At 42.0% G+C, this 15,057-nt stretch overlaps 4 protein-coding genes across 10 annotated transcripts in view; 2 read left to right on the top strand and 2 right to left on the bottom strand.

Moving 5' to 3' along the window:
* The first annotated feature begins 414 nt into the window (after window positions 1-414).
* LOC143216012 (coiled-coil domain-containing protein 22 homolog) lies at window positions 415-3,606 on the top strand. Of its 2 annotated transcripts, none has more exons than XM_076438736.1 (9): window positions 415-515; window positions 588-640; window positions 981-1,152; window positions 1,234-1,534; window positions 1,599-1,843; window positions 1,940-2,356; window positions 2,428-2,868; window positions 2,931-3,098; window positions 3,180-3,606. In XM_076438736.1, exons 2-8 carry the CDS (start codon window positions 591-593, stop codon window positions 3,048-3,050), a joined length of 1,746 nt encoding a protein of 581 aa, XP_076294851.1. In that variant the 5' UTR covers window positions 415-515; window positions 588-590; the 3' UTR covers window positions 3,051-3,098; window positions 3,180-3,606. The 2 variants fall into 2 exon arrangements, with proteins under 2 accessions (XP_076294851.1, XP_076294852.1); XM_076438737.1 differs by adding an exon at window positions 826-946 and having other exon boundaries at window positions 493-640; window positions 1,025-1,152.
* Window positions 3,607-3,740: 134 nt separating this feature from the next.
* LOC143216016 (uncharacterized) lies at window positions 3,741-6,148 on the bottom strand. Its single transcript, XM_076438749.1, has 2 exons — window positions 4,109-6,148; window positions 3,741-4,025 (listed from the first exon to the last, which is right to left on the bottom strand). The coding sequence occupies exons 1-2, from the start codon at window positions 5,150-5,152 to the stop codon at window positions 3,741-3,743; spliced, it is 1,329 nt and encodes a 442-aa protein (XP_076294864.1). The 5' UTR covers window positions 5,153-6,148.
* A 10-nt stretch (window positions 6,149-6,158) lies between these two features.
* LOC143216021 (uncharacterized) lies at window positions 6,159-8,505 on the top strand. The gene is made up of 8 exons (XM_076438754.1): window positions 6,159-6,350; window positions 6,450-6,559; window positions 6,631-6,806; window positions 7,207-7,445; window positions 7,510-7,603; window positions 7,668-7,761; window positions 7,850-8,021; window positions 8,378-8,505. The coding sequence occupies exons 1-8, from the start codon at window positions 6,348-6,350 to the stop codon at window positions 8,477-8,479; spliced, it is 990 nt and encodes a 329-aa protein (XP_076294869.1). The 5' UTR covers window positions 6,159-6,347; the 3' UTR covers window positions 8,480-8,505.
* Window positions 8,506-9,945: 1,440 nt separating this feature from the next.
* The window catches only part of LOC143216002 (uncharacterized), a 42,763-nt gene continuing 37,651 nt past the window's right edge, over window positions 9,946-15,057 (bottom strand). For 5 of the 6 annotated variants that reach the window (XM_076438689.1, XM_076438692.1, XM_076438690.1 and 2 more), the window contains 2 exons: window positions 14,722-14,962; window positions 9,946-14,651 (listed from right to left, as the gene is read on the bottom strand). In XM_076438689.1, the coding sequence (XP_076294804.1) occupies window positions 10,308-14,651; window positions 14,722-14,962 (4,585 nt within the window). In that variant the 3' untranslated portion in view covers window positions 9,946-10,307. The remainder of the gene's footprint in view (window positions 14,652-14,721; window positions 14,963-15,057) is intronic. The other variant, XM_076438693.1, reaches the window with a different exon arrangement.

The following is a 15,057-nucleotide window of genomic DNA, read 5'->3' as shown; positions in this document are numbered from 1 at the left end:
TACTTTAGAACTTGAAATTGGCCGCGAACGGAGATGCGCGCGCATCACCGCCGCGAAAATTCGAACTCGGTACTAGCGATTGCGTGTGAAATCACTGAACCTGATTTATTAGTGATCGCGGAATTACGATCACGGTTGCGATTTTTTAATCCTGTCTCGATTGAATTAGTTCTTTTTTTAAATACATCAATTAGCTTGCATAAAAATATTTGCATACAACGTATGTGCTAGAATGACCAATTCACTGAATAATGTGTAAACAATTCGTTGGAAAAATTGCTTCGATCAGAATCGAATACGGTTTTTATAAATTCAAGTCTATTCAAGTCAGTTATATATACATATATTTTTGCTAAAAATTATATTGCATAAAGTCACATAAAGTCGATTCACCGAAACAAAGTGCCAGACATTGGCAATACTGGGATACTGGGATTCTGGGATGGCCTGTTACGCCATCTGCATAATTGCATAGTGCACAAATATTTGTTCACTCATGGACAGGTTAGGCTACTGTGAGTTGACACGAATTTGATTATAAATACGATTACGCCGTAGGGGATTTTAGTATTTTCACATTTTTACAGATAATGGAGGAGGTTGACAATATAATTATTCATTCGTTGCGTCAAATACACTGGTGAGTTGCATTCTGCATATTTTCAACATAGTGTTTCACTTTGTTTGACACCTCGATGTCGGCCGCGTTTTGTTACGGTGAAAAGTGGGCGGTAATGTTTATCCGAGTCGAGCGTAATATGTTTAATTATCGTTTTCCTCTTTTCTTATCGAGTTTTCGAAATCTCTATACTTTATAATTTATAGAAAGAACGAGGACCAATAGAACGCCGCTAAATTCGTCTATATTTTTGCCGGCTAATTTTGATAATGTTTACGAAAAGAATCACAATTAATAACTGACGACTGACGACAAATTTGGAAAAATGTATGTATCACATTGAAATAAAATTATATTTCAGCGACATAGAAGACAGTATAACAAACTTGGGCGGTTTCACTACAGAATTAGTGATAGAAGCGACAGTAAGATGCATAGACATAATAAGGCCAGGGCTTGGAGTGTCCACAGTTTTACCTATGAATATGGCAGCCCGTTTTCGATTGGGTGCCACACTTGCTCAAGCGTGTTCGGTAAGCTTTGGAAGAACAAAAATCAGTATTAATCGAGCGACAATATTTTTAGTTATCATTAATATCAGCTCATGAATTCAGGACTTGGGATACAAAGGTGATATCGGTTACCAGACGTTTCTGTATAGTTCGGAAGCTGATCTGCGAAGAGTTTTTATGTTTCTCATTGATAAATTACCAAAGGAACACGACAAGACTATAAACGAACCAATTAGCAATGTTGCGTTATTGGAGAAATCTATCGCAGCAGCGATATCGCAAGGCCTTTCAGCTCCATGGTTGCCGCATTATTGTCACACGAAGGGATTTAGAAATAAAGGCAGAGCAAGTGTCCCTTATGTATCTGTAAATTTAGAGGTACCGACAATAAACAGTGACGAAGGTAACAAATAATGTTTGCACGATTTAATGCTAGGTTTGAATGCTTAAAAATTTCAATGTTGCAGAGTATCAAGACTATTGCATACATTATTTGCAACCTGTGCCTAAGCAAGTGCAAAATCAACAATCGTTTTTACCTTCTTTGATATCCTACAATGCAAGAGCACATTATACTGAACCGACGGATATTCTCGATCGAATAAATTGGTTGAATAAAGTATACAGTGAAAAGATTACAGACGCTAATGCACCGAGCGAAGTTACTGTTCTCAGTAGGATTGCGATAAAGGATACGTCGCAAACCGCTAAAGTAAGCTTCTTTTAAATAATATCGATGACTGTAAGCACGCATTACCTGCAAGTACAATATCTTACTTCACCATTCAGATTTTTATTTTATCTGTAGGAATCTCAAGTAAAGGAGGCGAGCAGTTCGGAACCTGCATTGCCGAAACCAGAAACCGCAAGCAAAGCGAGGAAACAGGAGTTAGAAGTCGAGAAAATCAAAGTAGAGTGCGAAAGTCTTCGAAGCAACGTGGAAAAGTTGCAAGATGAGATTAAAAAGTTGAATACCAGCTTAACGCAAGCAACGATCAATCATCAGAACGAGGAGAAAGAGTTAACGATAAACGAGGAACAGAAAAAGATCAAAGTTCGAATCTACGATCTGCTACAAGACAGCGACGAGAATATTAAAAAACTGGAAGCGACGATCGAAGCCACCACAAACAAATTACTTAGTCTAGGCAATCAATGGGAAAAGCACAGAGTACCATTGATACAAAAATATAGGCAAGAAAGAGAGAAACACTCGACGAAAGCTGTAAGTATTATCTTAATAGGCAAGTGTGAAAATCGAATTCTATACTTAAAATTCAAATTCTGTACATACAGAGTGCAAGTCAGAAAAAGCTTGATGAGATTAAATTGTTAAAAGAGAAGGAAAGAGAGCTTCAGGAAGAATGCTGCAACAAAGATCAACAATACTCGCAATTGGTCGCTGAAGTTCAAAAACTTCAGAAAGAAGTGAATAGATCAGCGTACACCCAACGAATATTAGAAATAATTAATAACGTTAGGAAGCAAAAGGACGACATCGACAAAGTTCTAGCCGATACTCGGGAGATCCAGAAAGAGATTAACATGCTTACGGGCAGAGTAGAGAGGTCGTTCACGGTTGTTGATGAATTAATATTTCGAGACGCGAGAACGAACGAAGCATCGAGGAAAGCTTACAAATTGTTGGCCACGCTTCATTCCGATTGCAGCGAGCTTGTAAATTTAGTTGAGGAAACCGGCGCCACTGTACGGGAAATTAGAGACTTGGAGGAACAGGTAAATATTAAAAATCTAATATTTGCACGCATCGTTCTAAATCAAATACATTATTTTCGTAGATCGATTCCGAATCTACGAAAAATGTTGGAGCAAACTTGGAGAGAATAACTGCTGATCTGAAACAAATGAAACAAGAAACAGCAGCGTTGACTGTACAATTGCAAAGTAAATCATCGTGATTGTTATATAATTTATGGTACTATGGTACATGTGATGACTACGATCGGGTAAGGATACAACAAACTTAAAATAGAGATGAACACTAAATTTCTTACAAAATCTGTAAAGTCATGTAATTACGTTTGCAGAACATTCCTCGCAAACAAATGCAGTTTGGGAAACGAAGACCAAATAATTTTCTAGTAGTGTGAAGTCTCTGGAATGGAATACACTAGCTGCCTATAATGCAGTCTTCTCGAGTCTGTTAAGACTTAATCGCTGAATTTGTACCTTGGTCTGAAGTTATGTAATTTTGAATGTGCTTAAAATTCGGCCAAGTATCTGAACATACATTGATCCGATACTAACGCTCAAAGGGAACGTTATTTGTTACAGAGCCTAATAATTTTTTAGCATCAAATTTAATTATACAATTATCTTTCATATTCCTAAGGATAAGCGGCTTCGAGAGAAGAAACCCTCCTATAAACCTATGTAAAACACATTTAAACAAAGGAAAAGAACTCTTCTAAGTGAATATGTACAAAGTACGGAAGATAAATAATATGTAATATATTTTTATTGTCTCTTACCATATGTTTATCCTTTCGAAAACAGATTTTCTTTCAACGCAATTTATTAAATAATGTTTTAACTACAAACTATTATCCATTGATCGTAATAACATCAGACTCTTAATCGATCTAGCTTCAAAGCGTGGGTGGTATGTACACTTCTTCTTCCTTCAATTTTCTAAGTTTATACTCCGCTCTGGGATTACGAAGAAGTTTTTTCATGTCCATTTCCTCTTTCGATTTCAAACTTTCTATTTTCAACTCGATCTTCTCTTCTTTGTCAAAGAATGTCAATAACCTTTCCTGTTCGATCAATGATTGCTTTATCTTCTCTATGTTCTGCAATCTAGTCTGCCGTTTCTTTGATTCTACTTGCAACTCCAACATTAGTTTCCTTTTCTCTCCCCAATTGATGTAAGTCTGCAACATCAGAAAGTGTTCAAATACTCAAAAAAATATTATTTTGTAATGTCTTGAATTTATTGGTTTGGATATACATATACCTTCAATTGTTCAGCTATATCTATATGTGCCTGTTTATCAACAGCAGATTTTATTGTATTCTCTATCGCTTCGGTCAAACTGCTTTTACAAGTTTTTTGAGCTTTCAATCTATCAACTTGCGACATTACATCCTTTATTTCTTCCTCAGGTACATTTTTATTATCCTTCTGTATCAAATCGAAAACTTCTTCGTATACAATATCATCTTTGACATCTTTCAGCCACTGCTCTATTACATCTGATACTTCTTCATACTTCTTGTATAATATTAAACCCCTTAATTGACAAGTCCTTCCTAATGTATCATTCATAAGTTTACCATAGAAAGCTAAAGTTTTCCCAACCAGATCGCGTGGATCCGTAAGATCAAAATGATCATCAAAGTAGTCATTTATAATATAATTTACGCGCACTTTAATCTCTTCGCCAGTATCTTCCGGCGGCTGTGGTTTCACCCAGTCGTCGGGTTTTTCTAGATATTTGTGACAAGAATAAACGGATAGTGAGTTAGTTATAGGGTTGACATCGTCTTCTTGTAGCATAGGTAGCACTGCGATTTTTGCAGCGCTGGCATAATCTTTCCTCTTTAAATACGTATCCATAAGAATATTATAACAAACATAATCCGGGAAGATTCCGTAGTTAAGTCTATCGTGCAAGACAGTCATCAGTTCTTCCGTAAAATCATTATCCAGTAAATATCTAATGATAGCATGGTGCGTCGAGTCCAACATATCTGATGTTTGTTCGGACAACCTTAAATTATAAACCGTGGTCAACACTTCTTCCAACTGATACTGATCCTGTACCGAATTCGCTAATATATCAACGTCAATCGCGCTGACTTTGCCAGTGGTAGTCTGTTTGTGATCTATCTCTATGAAATAATCGCTGGGTTTAATCTTCTGCAATAACGGAGTCTGAAGCCGTGCTTGCCATGCTTCCGTACACCGGTATGCTTCAGATAAAAATGATCTTCTGGACGCTACCGCCTCTTGAAACATACGATAGCTCTTTCTTCCGAATTTCAGCGATTTCAACATCTTTTACCGTGTATTCAGTGACACATAACTTTTGAAAATAATCTTTGGAAGTCTCGTTGGATTTCTATTAGGTTAACACCAGTTAACACCGCGACGTGTACTTAACATACACTCTCTGTATATTTAATTACAGTATAATATTAGATTACTGCTGTTCTCACTGGAATCACGAAATGTTGCATATATTTTTGAATAGTTTATCAATAAAGTGTATGTTCAACAGCGTATAAATTGTAAACCCAATTGTTGTGCATCTCACTCTAAATACATCAGCGCTGTTATTCGGCCATTTCGGCCCATCTTTTCTCGCGCATGCGCGAGAAAACAGTAACGTATCTATATTAGGATGAAGAGGTAGCAGAGCCCTGAGGCAGTTATATTGGCAGGAATGTACCGAAACAATCTGTTCCGGACAAAAATACTCCAGGACATGTCCTACGAGTTACAAGATATACAGAAGTAAACTTGTCATACATTCGTTTTTCATAATCAAATCATATCAATTTCTTAAAATTCTGCGGGGCGCTCAAGGTACCCCATTTTATCGAGAAGCTTACGTTACTGAGGCTGAAATCGCCGCCATCGCGCGAGAAAAGTTGGGCTCAATAACAGCTGATAACAGCACTGCTTTACGATGCGATCTGTTGAAACTGTGAGGCTAAATTGAATGAATAAGTTATATTTAAATGTTTGAGAGACGACTCGAATTAAAGGTGGTACTTCATCGTAGGGGCACTTTGATTCAAAAGGAACACAAGAAAACATGGAAAAAACAATAGAATCCCATTGTCCTAAAATTTTTTAACTACGAAGTAGAACCATAAGGTCTAAAAGAAAAACTTTGAAATAATGCCGTAAATGTTTTTTTTCAGCATGAGCTCGACATTACACCTACTCGTTTATGTCATAAGTCATAAATGTATATTAGTTTCCGCTGTCTGCTAATCGCACTCTCATCTTTCATCTTTTTTTTCTTACCTTTGTGTTCCACCGTTCCACCGACAGCGACAGCACAGTGCATAGTGCATCGCAGTAAAGGGAAATACCCGGTGTTACAAACAAAAGTTTGTATTTACATACATACATGTATAGTTTGTGCTACCGATAAGATTTTCTATGCAAAAGCGAATTTATTCTCGCGACCGCTTCCGTTAACAAGACTCTAGTGTATCTCCGATCATAGCCGCTTTTTAAAATGGTGAGAAATCTGAATAAATTTATCAATTACCCAGATGCGTAGAGGTTAGGTTGCCCATTGTTCCTGACAGTATCAAAGCATCGTTTCGAATTGTTCTAGTACTCGTTACTTAGTAAAACAGAGAATGCTCACGAAGACAGTATTTGGACCTGTGCTTGGGGCTGCCCAAAGAAGAAAAAGGAAACTCAACCGGACAATGAGGATTCACGGTACATAACCTTCAATAATGCATATGATACTTGTATCTCTCAATATCTGATTTCTTATACGGTTGTTCTAGTGACTCGATACGGTCTAACGAAGAGGAAATCGTGGAATACATTGTAACCGGGTCTGTTGATGATACTGTTAAAGTTTGGGAATACAGAGAAAAATCTGCACAATTGAAACAGAAACATAAGCTAACTGGTCATTCCCTCGGTGTACTATCTGTCGCAGTAAGTTCAGATGGCACGAGTAAGTAGTTAGTTGAAATTATAAAGGGAACAGTTTCGTTTCCAGGATTGCAAGGGTGCAGGTGCTCCTTCTCATTTCTCAATAATGCAAAGATTTTTCAGTAGTCGAAAGCGCTAGACGAAAGATTACTCTAGGCTGCAGTTAATTTACATTATTCGACACATGTAGCCGTCGCAGCTTCAGGCTTCCAAATAATACAAATTACGCCCTGTAAACGTAGAAATAGAACTTTTGGGAGAGACAGCGCTTTTCACTACAGAAAAGCCCCATTGTTTGCATTATTGAGAAACAAGAAGGTGCATCCCGTACCACGCAGTCCTGGAAACGAGTCTACCCCCTTAATCGCTATTACTTTGAAGTAGGATCACTTACATTTCATTATTCTCCTTAATACTTCTAGAATGCGCATCGAGCTCGCTCGACTCGAGTTTAAAGATATGGGATTTAGAATCGGGAGAGAAAATATCAAGTATCGACGTGGGTCCTGTAGATATCTGGACGGTAGTGTTCTCTCCAGACGACAAGTTCATCGTTTCTGGCAGTCACTCTGGCAAAATACATTTGTATGGAACAGAAAGTGGTAAACGTGAACAAACATTGGATACTAGAGGTGGAAGATTCACAGTCAGCGTTGCCTATGTATGTTAATCTAAATCGACTTTACTTTAAGGGATTCTTTGTTTTACCGCTTCACCTGTTTCAGAGTCCCGATGGTAAATACATCGCCAGTGGTGCTGTAGATGGAATTATTAACATATTCGATGTCACTTATGGGAAAGTATTACGCACACTAGAAGGTATATATACAAATTTCTTTAGATCATTTCTGTTCATCGGAGATATTAAACTTGTGTATTTCAGGTCATGCCATGACTATCAGGTCTCTCTGTTTTTCACCGGACTCTCAGCTGCTTCTTACCGCATCGGCTGATGGACATATGAAGTTGTACGATGTGTAAGTAATTTTGTTCACAATGTGAAATAAACTTTGTATTAAATTCGCTATTGAAGTAAGATATAAATGAAATTGTTCTATCGTACAGGAAAGACGCTAATTTAGCTGGAACTATGTCAGGCCACGCTTCGTGGGTACATGGTGTTGCCTTTGCTCCAGGTGGAAAACAATTTGCATCTAGTAGCTCCGATCACACAGTTAAAATCTGGGAATTAGCGCAAAGACAATGTCTACATACTTTCAGCGAACATACCGATCAGGTATTTACCGGTATTATAAATAACTAGGGGGCTACGCCCCCTCTTCGCTTCGCTCACTCCCTCTCTCTCTCCCTCTCTCTCTCTCTCTCTCTCTCTCTCTCTCTTCTCTCTCTCTGTCTTTCTCGCTCTCTCCCTCTCTATTTTATGTAATAGAAAAGACATATCGTGTATCGTATCTCTCTTTCCCTCTCGCTTTCTCTCTCTGAAAAATACACACTGTCACGTCGCTCAATTGTCGGTTCCCGTCAGAAGGCTTCGCCGCTCGGAGTTTTTGCGTGACAGAACTACAGAACTATTTTATATAATAGAAAGATATTAATTCATTTATCATCTTTTAATTCATTCGGTTATTTCAGGTGTGGGCCGTGAAGTACAGTCCTCAAAGGAACGACGTGCTTGTATCTGTATCGGACGACAAGTCCATTAATCTATACGAATGCCCGAAATACGATAAATAAATGTTTTATAAAGATAGATTAATAAATGTTTATATTTATTGTTTTCCTTGAAGTATTTTACAATTCACGAAGTTATTACTCTTCTTTGACACATGTGCTTTAGCGACACACAGAGCTTATCGTATCCTCCCCGTGATGGAAACATCAAAGTAGATATTAGTAGCTATAAATTTTATTGTACTGCAATTATTAATATACAAATCATTAAGGTCGTCTGCCAAATCTAAAGTACAATGTAACGAAAGATGAATTACGCTTAAGATCTAAGTAAAAAGACAATGATTATTACAAATGAACCATAAGAGAAAAACAGAATCCGGTGTACAGACCAAATCTTTGCGAAAAAGGAGAACGTAAAAGCTACCCTGGTATGGTTCCAAGTTGGGAGGGTTAAATCTAATTAACTCGAACTGGAACAGGGTAAAAAACCTCGGTAACAAATCTCGGAAAGTAATCCACGATGAAAGCTATTCTATATTGTGTCAAGCATCTTCCTTCCGATGGAACGCTCGAAATCTTGTTCGACGCGTGTAGAAGGAAAGATGACGCGATATAGAAGGAAACTAAACAAAAATTCATACTCTCGAACGCTTCGAATACACAGGAAATTTCGCCAGAAGAAAATCGAAAAGGAAAAGTATATATATATACAATATATACAATATATATGTATATATTGTATATATTATGCCAAAGTTTTTCTCAATTTTTCAGATCGGTAAATACGTAATTGATCCGTACACACTTCTAGTCGTACCTATATGAATTTTAGAAAGGGTAACAGTCGAATCCTGTAGACAGGTCTTACATGCAAATCTCGGTGTTTACGTAGTACATTATGACCAAAATAGAAGCTACTTCACTTGTTAATATCTTTGTTTTAAGTAGACTAGAAACTTAAAGTAAAAGTGTTTTACAAAATTTTGTCTTCTTTATAGAATGCCGGTTTTAGCGTTACTTAGACCGCTACATCGATACAAATGTTACTATGTACCTTCTCCCTCCGATAACATTCTGTCTCGTGTCGAAGGTGTTCAAGTCCGAATCCTCGTCGTGTTCCTATCAGTCTTTAAAAAGTAATCAGATTTTGTATCCGTCGAAAGGAATACACAAATCAGTTACGATGGAAACAAAATACAGATCTCATTCCTTGCGAATTTATACCCTATTACGTAGATGTACGGCGAATCAGTTTTTATCTGTTGCCGTCATACATCATGGGTCGTAATATATTTCTATAATATATCACTAAACTTTCTACAGTTTTATTTAGTTCTTTTCTGTTTGTTTGTTCGTTCACGTTTAATATATACAAAATTGAATAAATAATCGAGGATAATCACTGCTACGTACTACAAGATTTTCAAATATTTTGTTTCTCTCCCCCTAATCGTGGAATTTCATCGATATTAAATGTATATACAACACGCAAAGTGAATTATAGGAATGATATCAGAATTTCCAGCTGCTTTTACACACTTTATTCGTACCTCATAAAAAACCTTGCACCAGAGACGATGCAACAAACAAACATGTCCGATGACCATTTCTATGTAATTCGATCGAGTGTAAAAACCAGTGTGAAACGTGATGGAGATTTTTTCTTTTTTTGTCACAGTGTCCGTCGAACAATGAGGTAAAACGAGAATGGTTTTTTAAAACTTACTTATCGTGTACTTGCAATGTGTACAGCGTGTGCGGGCATCGGGTTAGCCGCGGCACACCGTCAAGCAAATGTACAATGACTAGCCTGAAAAAACGAAAAAGCGATACTATACCGTAAAAGGGTTTGTTACTATTTAAATATAGAACGGGGCACCGTGTCCTCCTATACTGTCGTAACTCTTGTCGAGGCGGTGACGATGTCGCTGTGACAATCCGTCGCCCCGAATTTGCTTTCGCTATCGTTCGGTGTAACTTTGGTTGTTTGGGAAGGAATGTCTTGTTTCGGATTGTAATTAAAGGGTGGTACAATGGCGGATGCTGGGGTGCGTACACCGTTGCCGTTAGAGTACGTTTGTGCGGATCCGTCTGCGGTCGCAGAGTCCACTCTAATAAAGGAACCGAGGCGTGATATTCTTTTGGTGGGGTCTACCTCCATCGGGGAAGACTCGGTGTTCTGCGGTTTCCGTAAGATCACCGAAGCGTCGGTTACTTGGACACCGTCCTTTCTGTACGTAGAAGCGTCGCCGGATTTTACAGGTATTTTGCAGGGTGCATCGTTCGCGTTCATCCCGCTCAAATCACAAGAGTTCCTATATTTCACTTTGCCAGGCTGGACGCCCACTACTAGAGGTCTCTTCGACTTCTTGAACAAAGCGGACTCGGGATTCTCGTTATCCTGGGGCACGCCCTCGAACGTGGAGCTACGGAATAGCCTGAAAGCCGGCGGATTGTTAGCGACGGGCGAGGGCGCGTCCACAACGTTGGCACAACAACCGCCCGGCTGTAACCATAGTTTGTTATCGGGTTTCTCGAGCCGTTGCTTGTTCTTACTTTCCTCGACTTTCTTCCAGAGACTGGCGATCTTGCTAGTCGCCTCCTTCGCTAGCTTTCTCGTCTGCATCCCTGTTGACGAGTTCGACACGATACTAGAATTACTATTGGATCTCTGACCGAGCGGACCTACTTTGCGCAAAACCTTACCGTTCTCCGCCTGCACGTTGTTGCTCTGCACAATAGCCGGGGCTTTCACGGTTGAAACTACTTTCCCCGTGGGCAAACGTTTCGGTGCGACTAACAACGGCAACGCTTTAAGGGGCGGTTGCAACTTCTCGGACACGTTCCCCTTGGCGACTTTCGTTTGGTGGGCTTGGAGGTTCTTTGGCGCGATTTTCGGCTTCACCATCATCGTCGGGTGCACCTTCGAGGTGGCACCCTTGATCGGTTTCGCGATTTTCGTTTTCACAGGGGAGGAGGACGAAGAGACCACCAAGGGCGCGTTCTCCACTTCCGGCTCGTCTTTGGTAAACGTCCCCTGCCGCTCCAGGGGTTTCACAGCCACCTCTGTCTTACCGTCTTGCTGGAAATTTGTGGAACACGTCGGAGGTGTGCTGTGTCTTTTCACGGATTTGGTGAAGGTCAACGACGATCCTTTTTGAGGAACCGACGCTCTCTTCGCGGCTGCTGAGACGTTCTTCGCTCGTTTCTCCGCGTCCGTTAAAGGCGGTGTCTTCTGAAAGCTGGCTTTCGGAGATTCTTTAGTTAGATTGTTCGAGCTGTTGTTGTTCTGTCGAAGAGTGGTAGCTCTGGTTGCTCTGACTATAGGCGACGTGTTACTGCGGCCTATGGGTATACCGCTGACAGGGTTCGCTTGCTTCAAAGGGGAAGATTGAGGGGTTGGTTTCCTCGTGATGGGGTTCGAGTATAGAGCCTTCCTCCTGCCGCGGATAGCCTTCGGACTCTCCGGCTCCGATTTGTCTGTAGCGTTCGAATCGTTGCTGGGATCTCTCACCATACCTGGTTTGATTATCCGTGGTCTCTTCGTCTCTCGAGGTTGCTCTTCGGTATTGTTGGACTCGTTCTCGCTGTCGCTCTCCACGGTGTCGTACCTGACGTCCTCCTGCGACCTACACTCGATCTCGGCGTTGTCTTTGTTCTCCTCCAACTCGTTCGCTTCCACCATTTGCTGGCTGCAAGCGCCTATCAGCTTCTTCGAGACACCATTCACGAATCGCATCCGCAAGTTCCGCTCAGACTCCGACTCATTCGACACCAAGCTGATGGTTTCGCAGTCCAGCAATGGTTCCTCGACTTTCTGGTTCGCCTTGTTTGACTCGTTCAACGTGTTCAACACGATCGTGGCGTTCTGCTCCAGCATAGTCTGAATCTCGTGCGACTGGATAGTGTGCGTTACAGCTGACGAGTTCTCCTCGGTCCCCTCTGCACCAGTGTTCCCTTCGGCGTCTTTAAATATGCATTCCGAGTCGTTCAACGTTCTCGTGCGGTACCTCTCTCGGTTCTTTTTCTGTTCCATGCGTTTCTTGATCAGCGTCTTGCAAGCAGACAATTTCGTCGGCTTCGGGATAGCTGATTTCGCAGGGGACACCGGCTCCGAAGACGCAGGACTCTCCGTGTCACAGCTGTTGTCGGTTTCCGGTTGCTCTTGGCTCACCTCGGGGAAAGGATTCTGCAATACTTGCGTCCGAAACCTGGCTCTATCCTCCTGCCTGCGTTGCTTCGGCGTCAGCTTAGAAAACGGCGAGTACTTTCCACGCGGAATCTTGTTCTCTCGGGTCTCGTTATCCTTCTTCTCCGCTTCAGCCTCCTTCTTGCTCATCTCCGCGGCGATGGTGTACGTCTTGTACCTCTCCTTAGCCAAGTTCCGCTTCTGCTTCGGCGTGAGGTTCCTGTGGAGCCGCTTCTTCGGCGTCGACTCGGCCGAGCTGGACACACAGTACTCCGAAGAGATCGGAGTAACAGCTTCATCGGTGTCGTTGCCCGCTTCGTCGATCCTCTCGACAGCCATAGGATGCGGGGCTTCTTCCGTGCGCAACTCCGCGTCGATGCACAGCGTGTCGCTACACACCGTCTCGGTGACGTGCTCCACCGTCGACTCGTCCATCTCGCACACCTCGTTGAACAACGAAGGCGGATTGATGTTCTCCAGGTACTCGCTCAAGCTGTTGTTCGCGCTGCTCTGCATGTTCTCCGCGTATCGCATGCACGTCATCGAGAGGACATTAGCGACAGGCTTCAGCAAGTCGAAGACAGCGTCGCTGCCGGTTAAACTCTGCGAGTCTTGTTCCTTAGGATCCGCCACCTCCGAAGTGATGCTCGCCACACTGAGCATGCTGTTCTCCATGTCGCCTACGTCAGGCAGTTCGTCCATCATCGACGGTGGCTTCACACTGTCCAAGTGTGAGCCGCTGCACTCGTTCAACAAGTTCTCCAAGCTGCTGGTGTAAGTTTGGTTCTGATTCAACGCTCTCTTAGCCACCACGCCGAGAGGCAAGGACTTCTTGCGGCAGCTTCTCGAGTCCGTCAACGACGCATTCCTCACCTGCATCGGCGGAAGCGAAGTGGAGTTGCATCTGTCCCTGTTGACCAACGTCTCGCTGCAGTCGCCCGATCCAGCGTAACTCGCTATCAAAGACAACATGCTACCCATCAAGGATGGAGGCTTGATAGCCTCCAGGTCCATGGACGTGATGCTTGTCGTGTCCATTTCGTTCTGCTTGTTCATCTCCGCGTCCACAGCCTCGGCCAGCTTGATCGCTTCTCGTTGAATGATCTTCGAGTTCGTCATGTGTCCGCTCTCGCTGCTGGCGGTTGCGTACTCGGAGGTGACGGTGCCTGGGTCTTCCGCGGCGTCGCTTTTGAACGAAGCGATGATCGGCGCGCTGATACTGATACTGGGGAATGAAACCTCGTTGGGCGAGTCCTCGTTCCACGTGTCGCTCAGGATGCTTTGCTTCATCGTGCCAGAGTCGCGCTCTCGAATCGCTTCCGTCTGCTGCACCAACGTGGCTGTCAGCCGGTCTAGAGATGCGATCATGGCGTCGGGGTCTCTCTGTCGACGGTATATGTCTTCCTTCTTCCCATGCTTCGGCGTGTCATTGCTTCTCTGTGATAGTTTATGCTTCTCGCTAGCCTCGTCCTTCCGAGCACCGTCCACCTCGCACGTGTCCTCCATGCGACTGTTCCCGTTAGAATAGTCAACCTCTTTCTCCTCGAATCGATCCAACGCCTTCGATTTCATCGCAGCTTTGTTTGTATTGTCGATAAGCTTCGTCAGTCCCGGCTGAATACATAATTCCAGAAGCGCGTGTTCAGACTGCTCCACGGAATCAATCGACTCGCTGCTCTCCGAATCTGTTACTTTCGTGTACGACTGCTGCATCGAGTTTTCCGTGAGCTTCTCCTTTGACGTCTCCACTGTCTTATCGGTCTCATTGTCCTCTGTCAACCTCTCATCTTCCAGAATATCATTGTGAACCAAGGATGACATGTCCTCGTTCGACTCGATGTCGATGCTCGACAGATACTGCTGCTGATTCGGCTCGGAATTGAACACTATCGTTTCGTGGAGAATAGGACTGTTCCGCAAGTTCGATGGCAGCGAGAACTTGCAGAGAGTATCTTCGCCTACGCCAGTTATGTGCTCCACGTTCTCACTTATGTATTCCAGTTGATTTTCTAAGATATTTGTATTCGAAACAGTTTCTACCGTCTGGAAAAGAAATTGGTATTTCAGTTTCGAGGGATTAGAAGATTGTATGGGATTGCAGATGAGATCTTACCTTCCGAGTTAATTTTGCTGTATTCGCGCTATAATCGCATATAATATTCATACTTGGCAGATTAATCGTATCATTGCTCTCTTCACAAGCTATTCGATTCGTGTCTAGACTATTCATAGTGGAATCAGTCAATACGTTGCATTCTACCTGGTCTAATGCCACGCTTGTCTGATACCTAGCTAGATTACTTTCACTCCGAGGAAGCTTTTCAAAATTGTTTCCTATGAAGGAGTGTCTGTGCCTGCAATACAAAGTAAAAGAACACGGTTAAACACAGTCGGTTTATTCCGACTAGACAGCGGATCTTTATGCAAAAAAAACTGTTCAACCTGAATC

The sequence above is a fragment of the Lasioglossum baleicum genome, chromosome 14 (assembly GCF_051020765.1).
Source record: "Lasioglossum baleicum chromosome 14, iyLasBale1, whole genome shotgun sequence".
Taxonomy (NCBI): Eukaryota; Metazoa; Arthropoda; class Insecta; order Hymenoptera; family Halictidae; genus Lasioglossum; species Lasioglossum baleicum.
Note: the sequence above shows the minus strand (reverse complement) of the source record. Positions and strands in the feature narration are given on the sequence as shown.

What these genes read in the sequence shown, in the direction of transcription:
- LOC143216016 (XM_076438749.1), bottom strand. Translation starts at nt 5,152, where the DNA reads ATGTTGAAATCGCTGAAATTCGGAAGAAAGAGCTATCGTATGTTTCAA. An exon ending in ATATAGCTGAACAATTGAAG is followed by an intron (nt 4,026 to 4,108) that starts GTATATGTATAT and finishes CTGATGTTGCAG; the next exon opens with ACTTACATCAATTGGGGAGA.
- LOC143216021 (XM_076438754.1), top strand. An exon ending in CCGGACAATGAGGATTCACG is followed by an intron (nt 6,560 to 6,630) that starts GTACATAACCTT and finishes CGGTTGTTCTAG; the next exon opens with TGACTCGATACGGTCTAACG. An exon ending in CATATGAAGTTGTACGATGT is followed by an intron (nt 7,762 to 7,849) that starts GTAAGTAATTTT and finishes TCTATCGTACAG; the next exon opens with GAAAGACGCTAATTTAGCTG.
- LOC143216012 (XM_076438736.1), top strand. Translation starts at nt 591, where the DNA reads ATGGAGGAGGTTGACAATATAATTATTCATTCGTTGCGTCAAATACAC. An exon ending in TCGTTGCGTCAAATACACTG is followed by an intron (nt 641 to 980) that starts GTGAGTTGCATT and finishes ATTATATTTCAG; the next exon opens with CGACATAGAAGACAGTATAA. An exon ending in CACTTGCTCAAGCGTGTTCG is followed by an intron (nt 1,153 to 1,233) that starts GTAAGCTTTGGA and finishes TCATGAATTCAG; the next exon opens with GACTTGGGATACAAAGGTGA.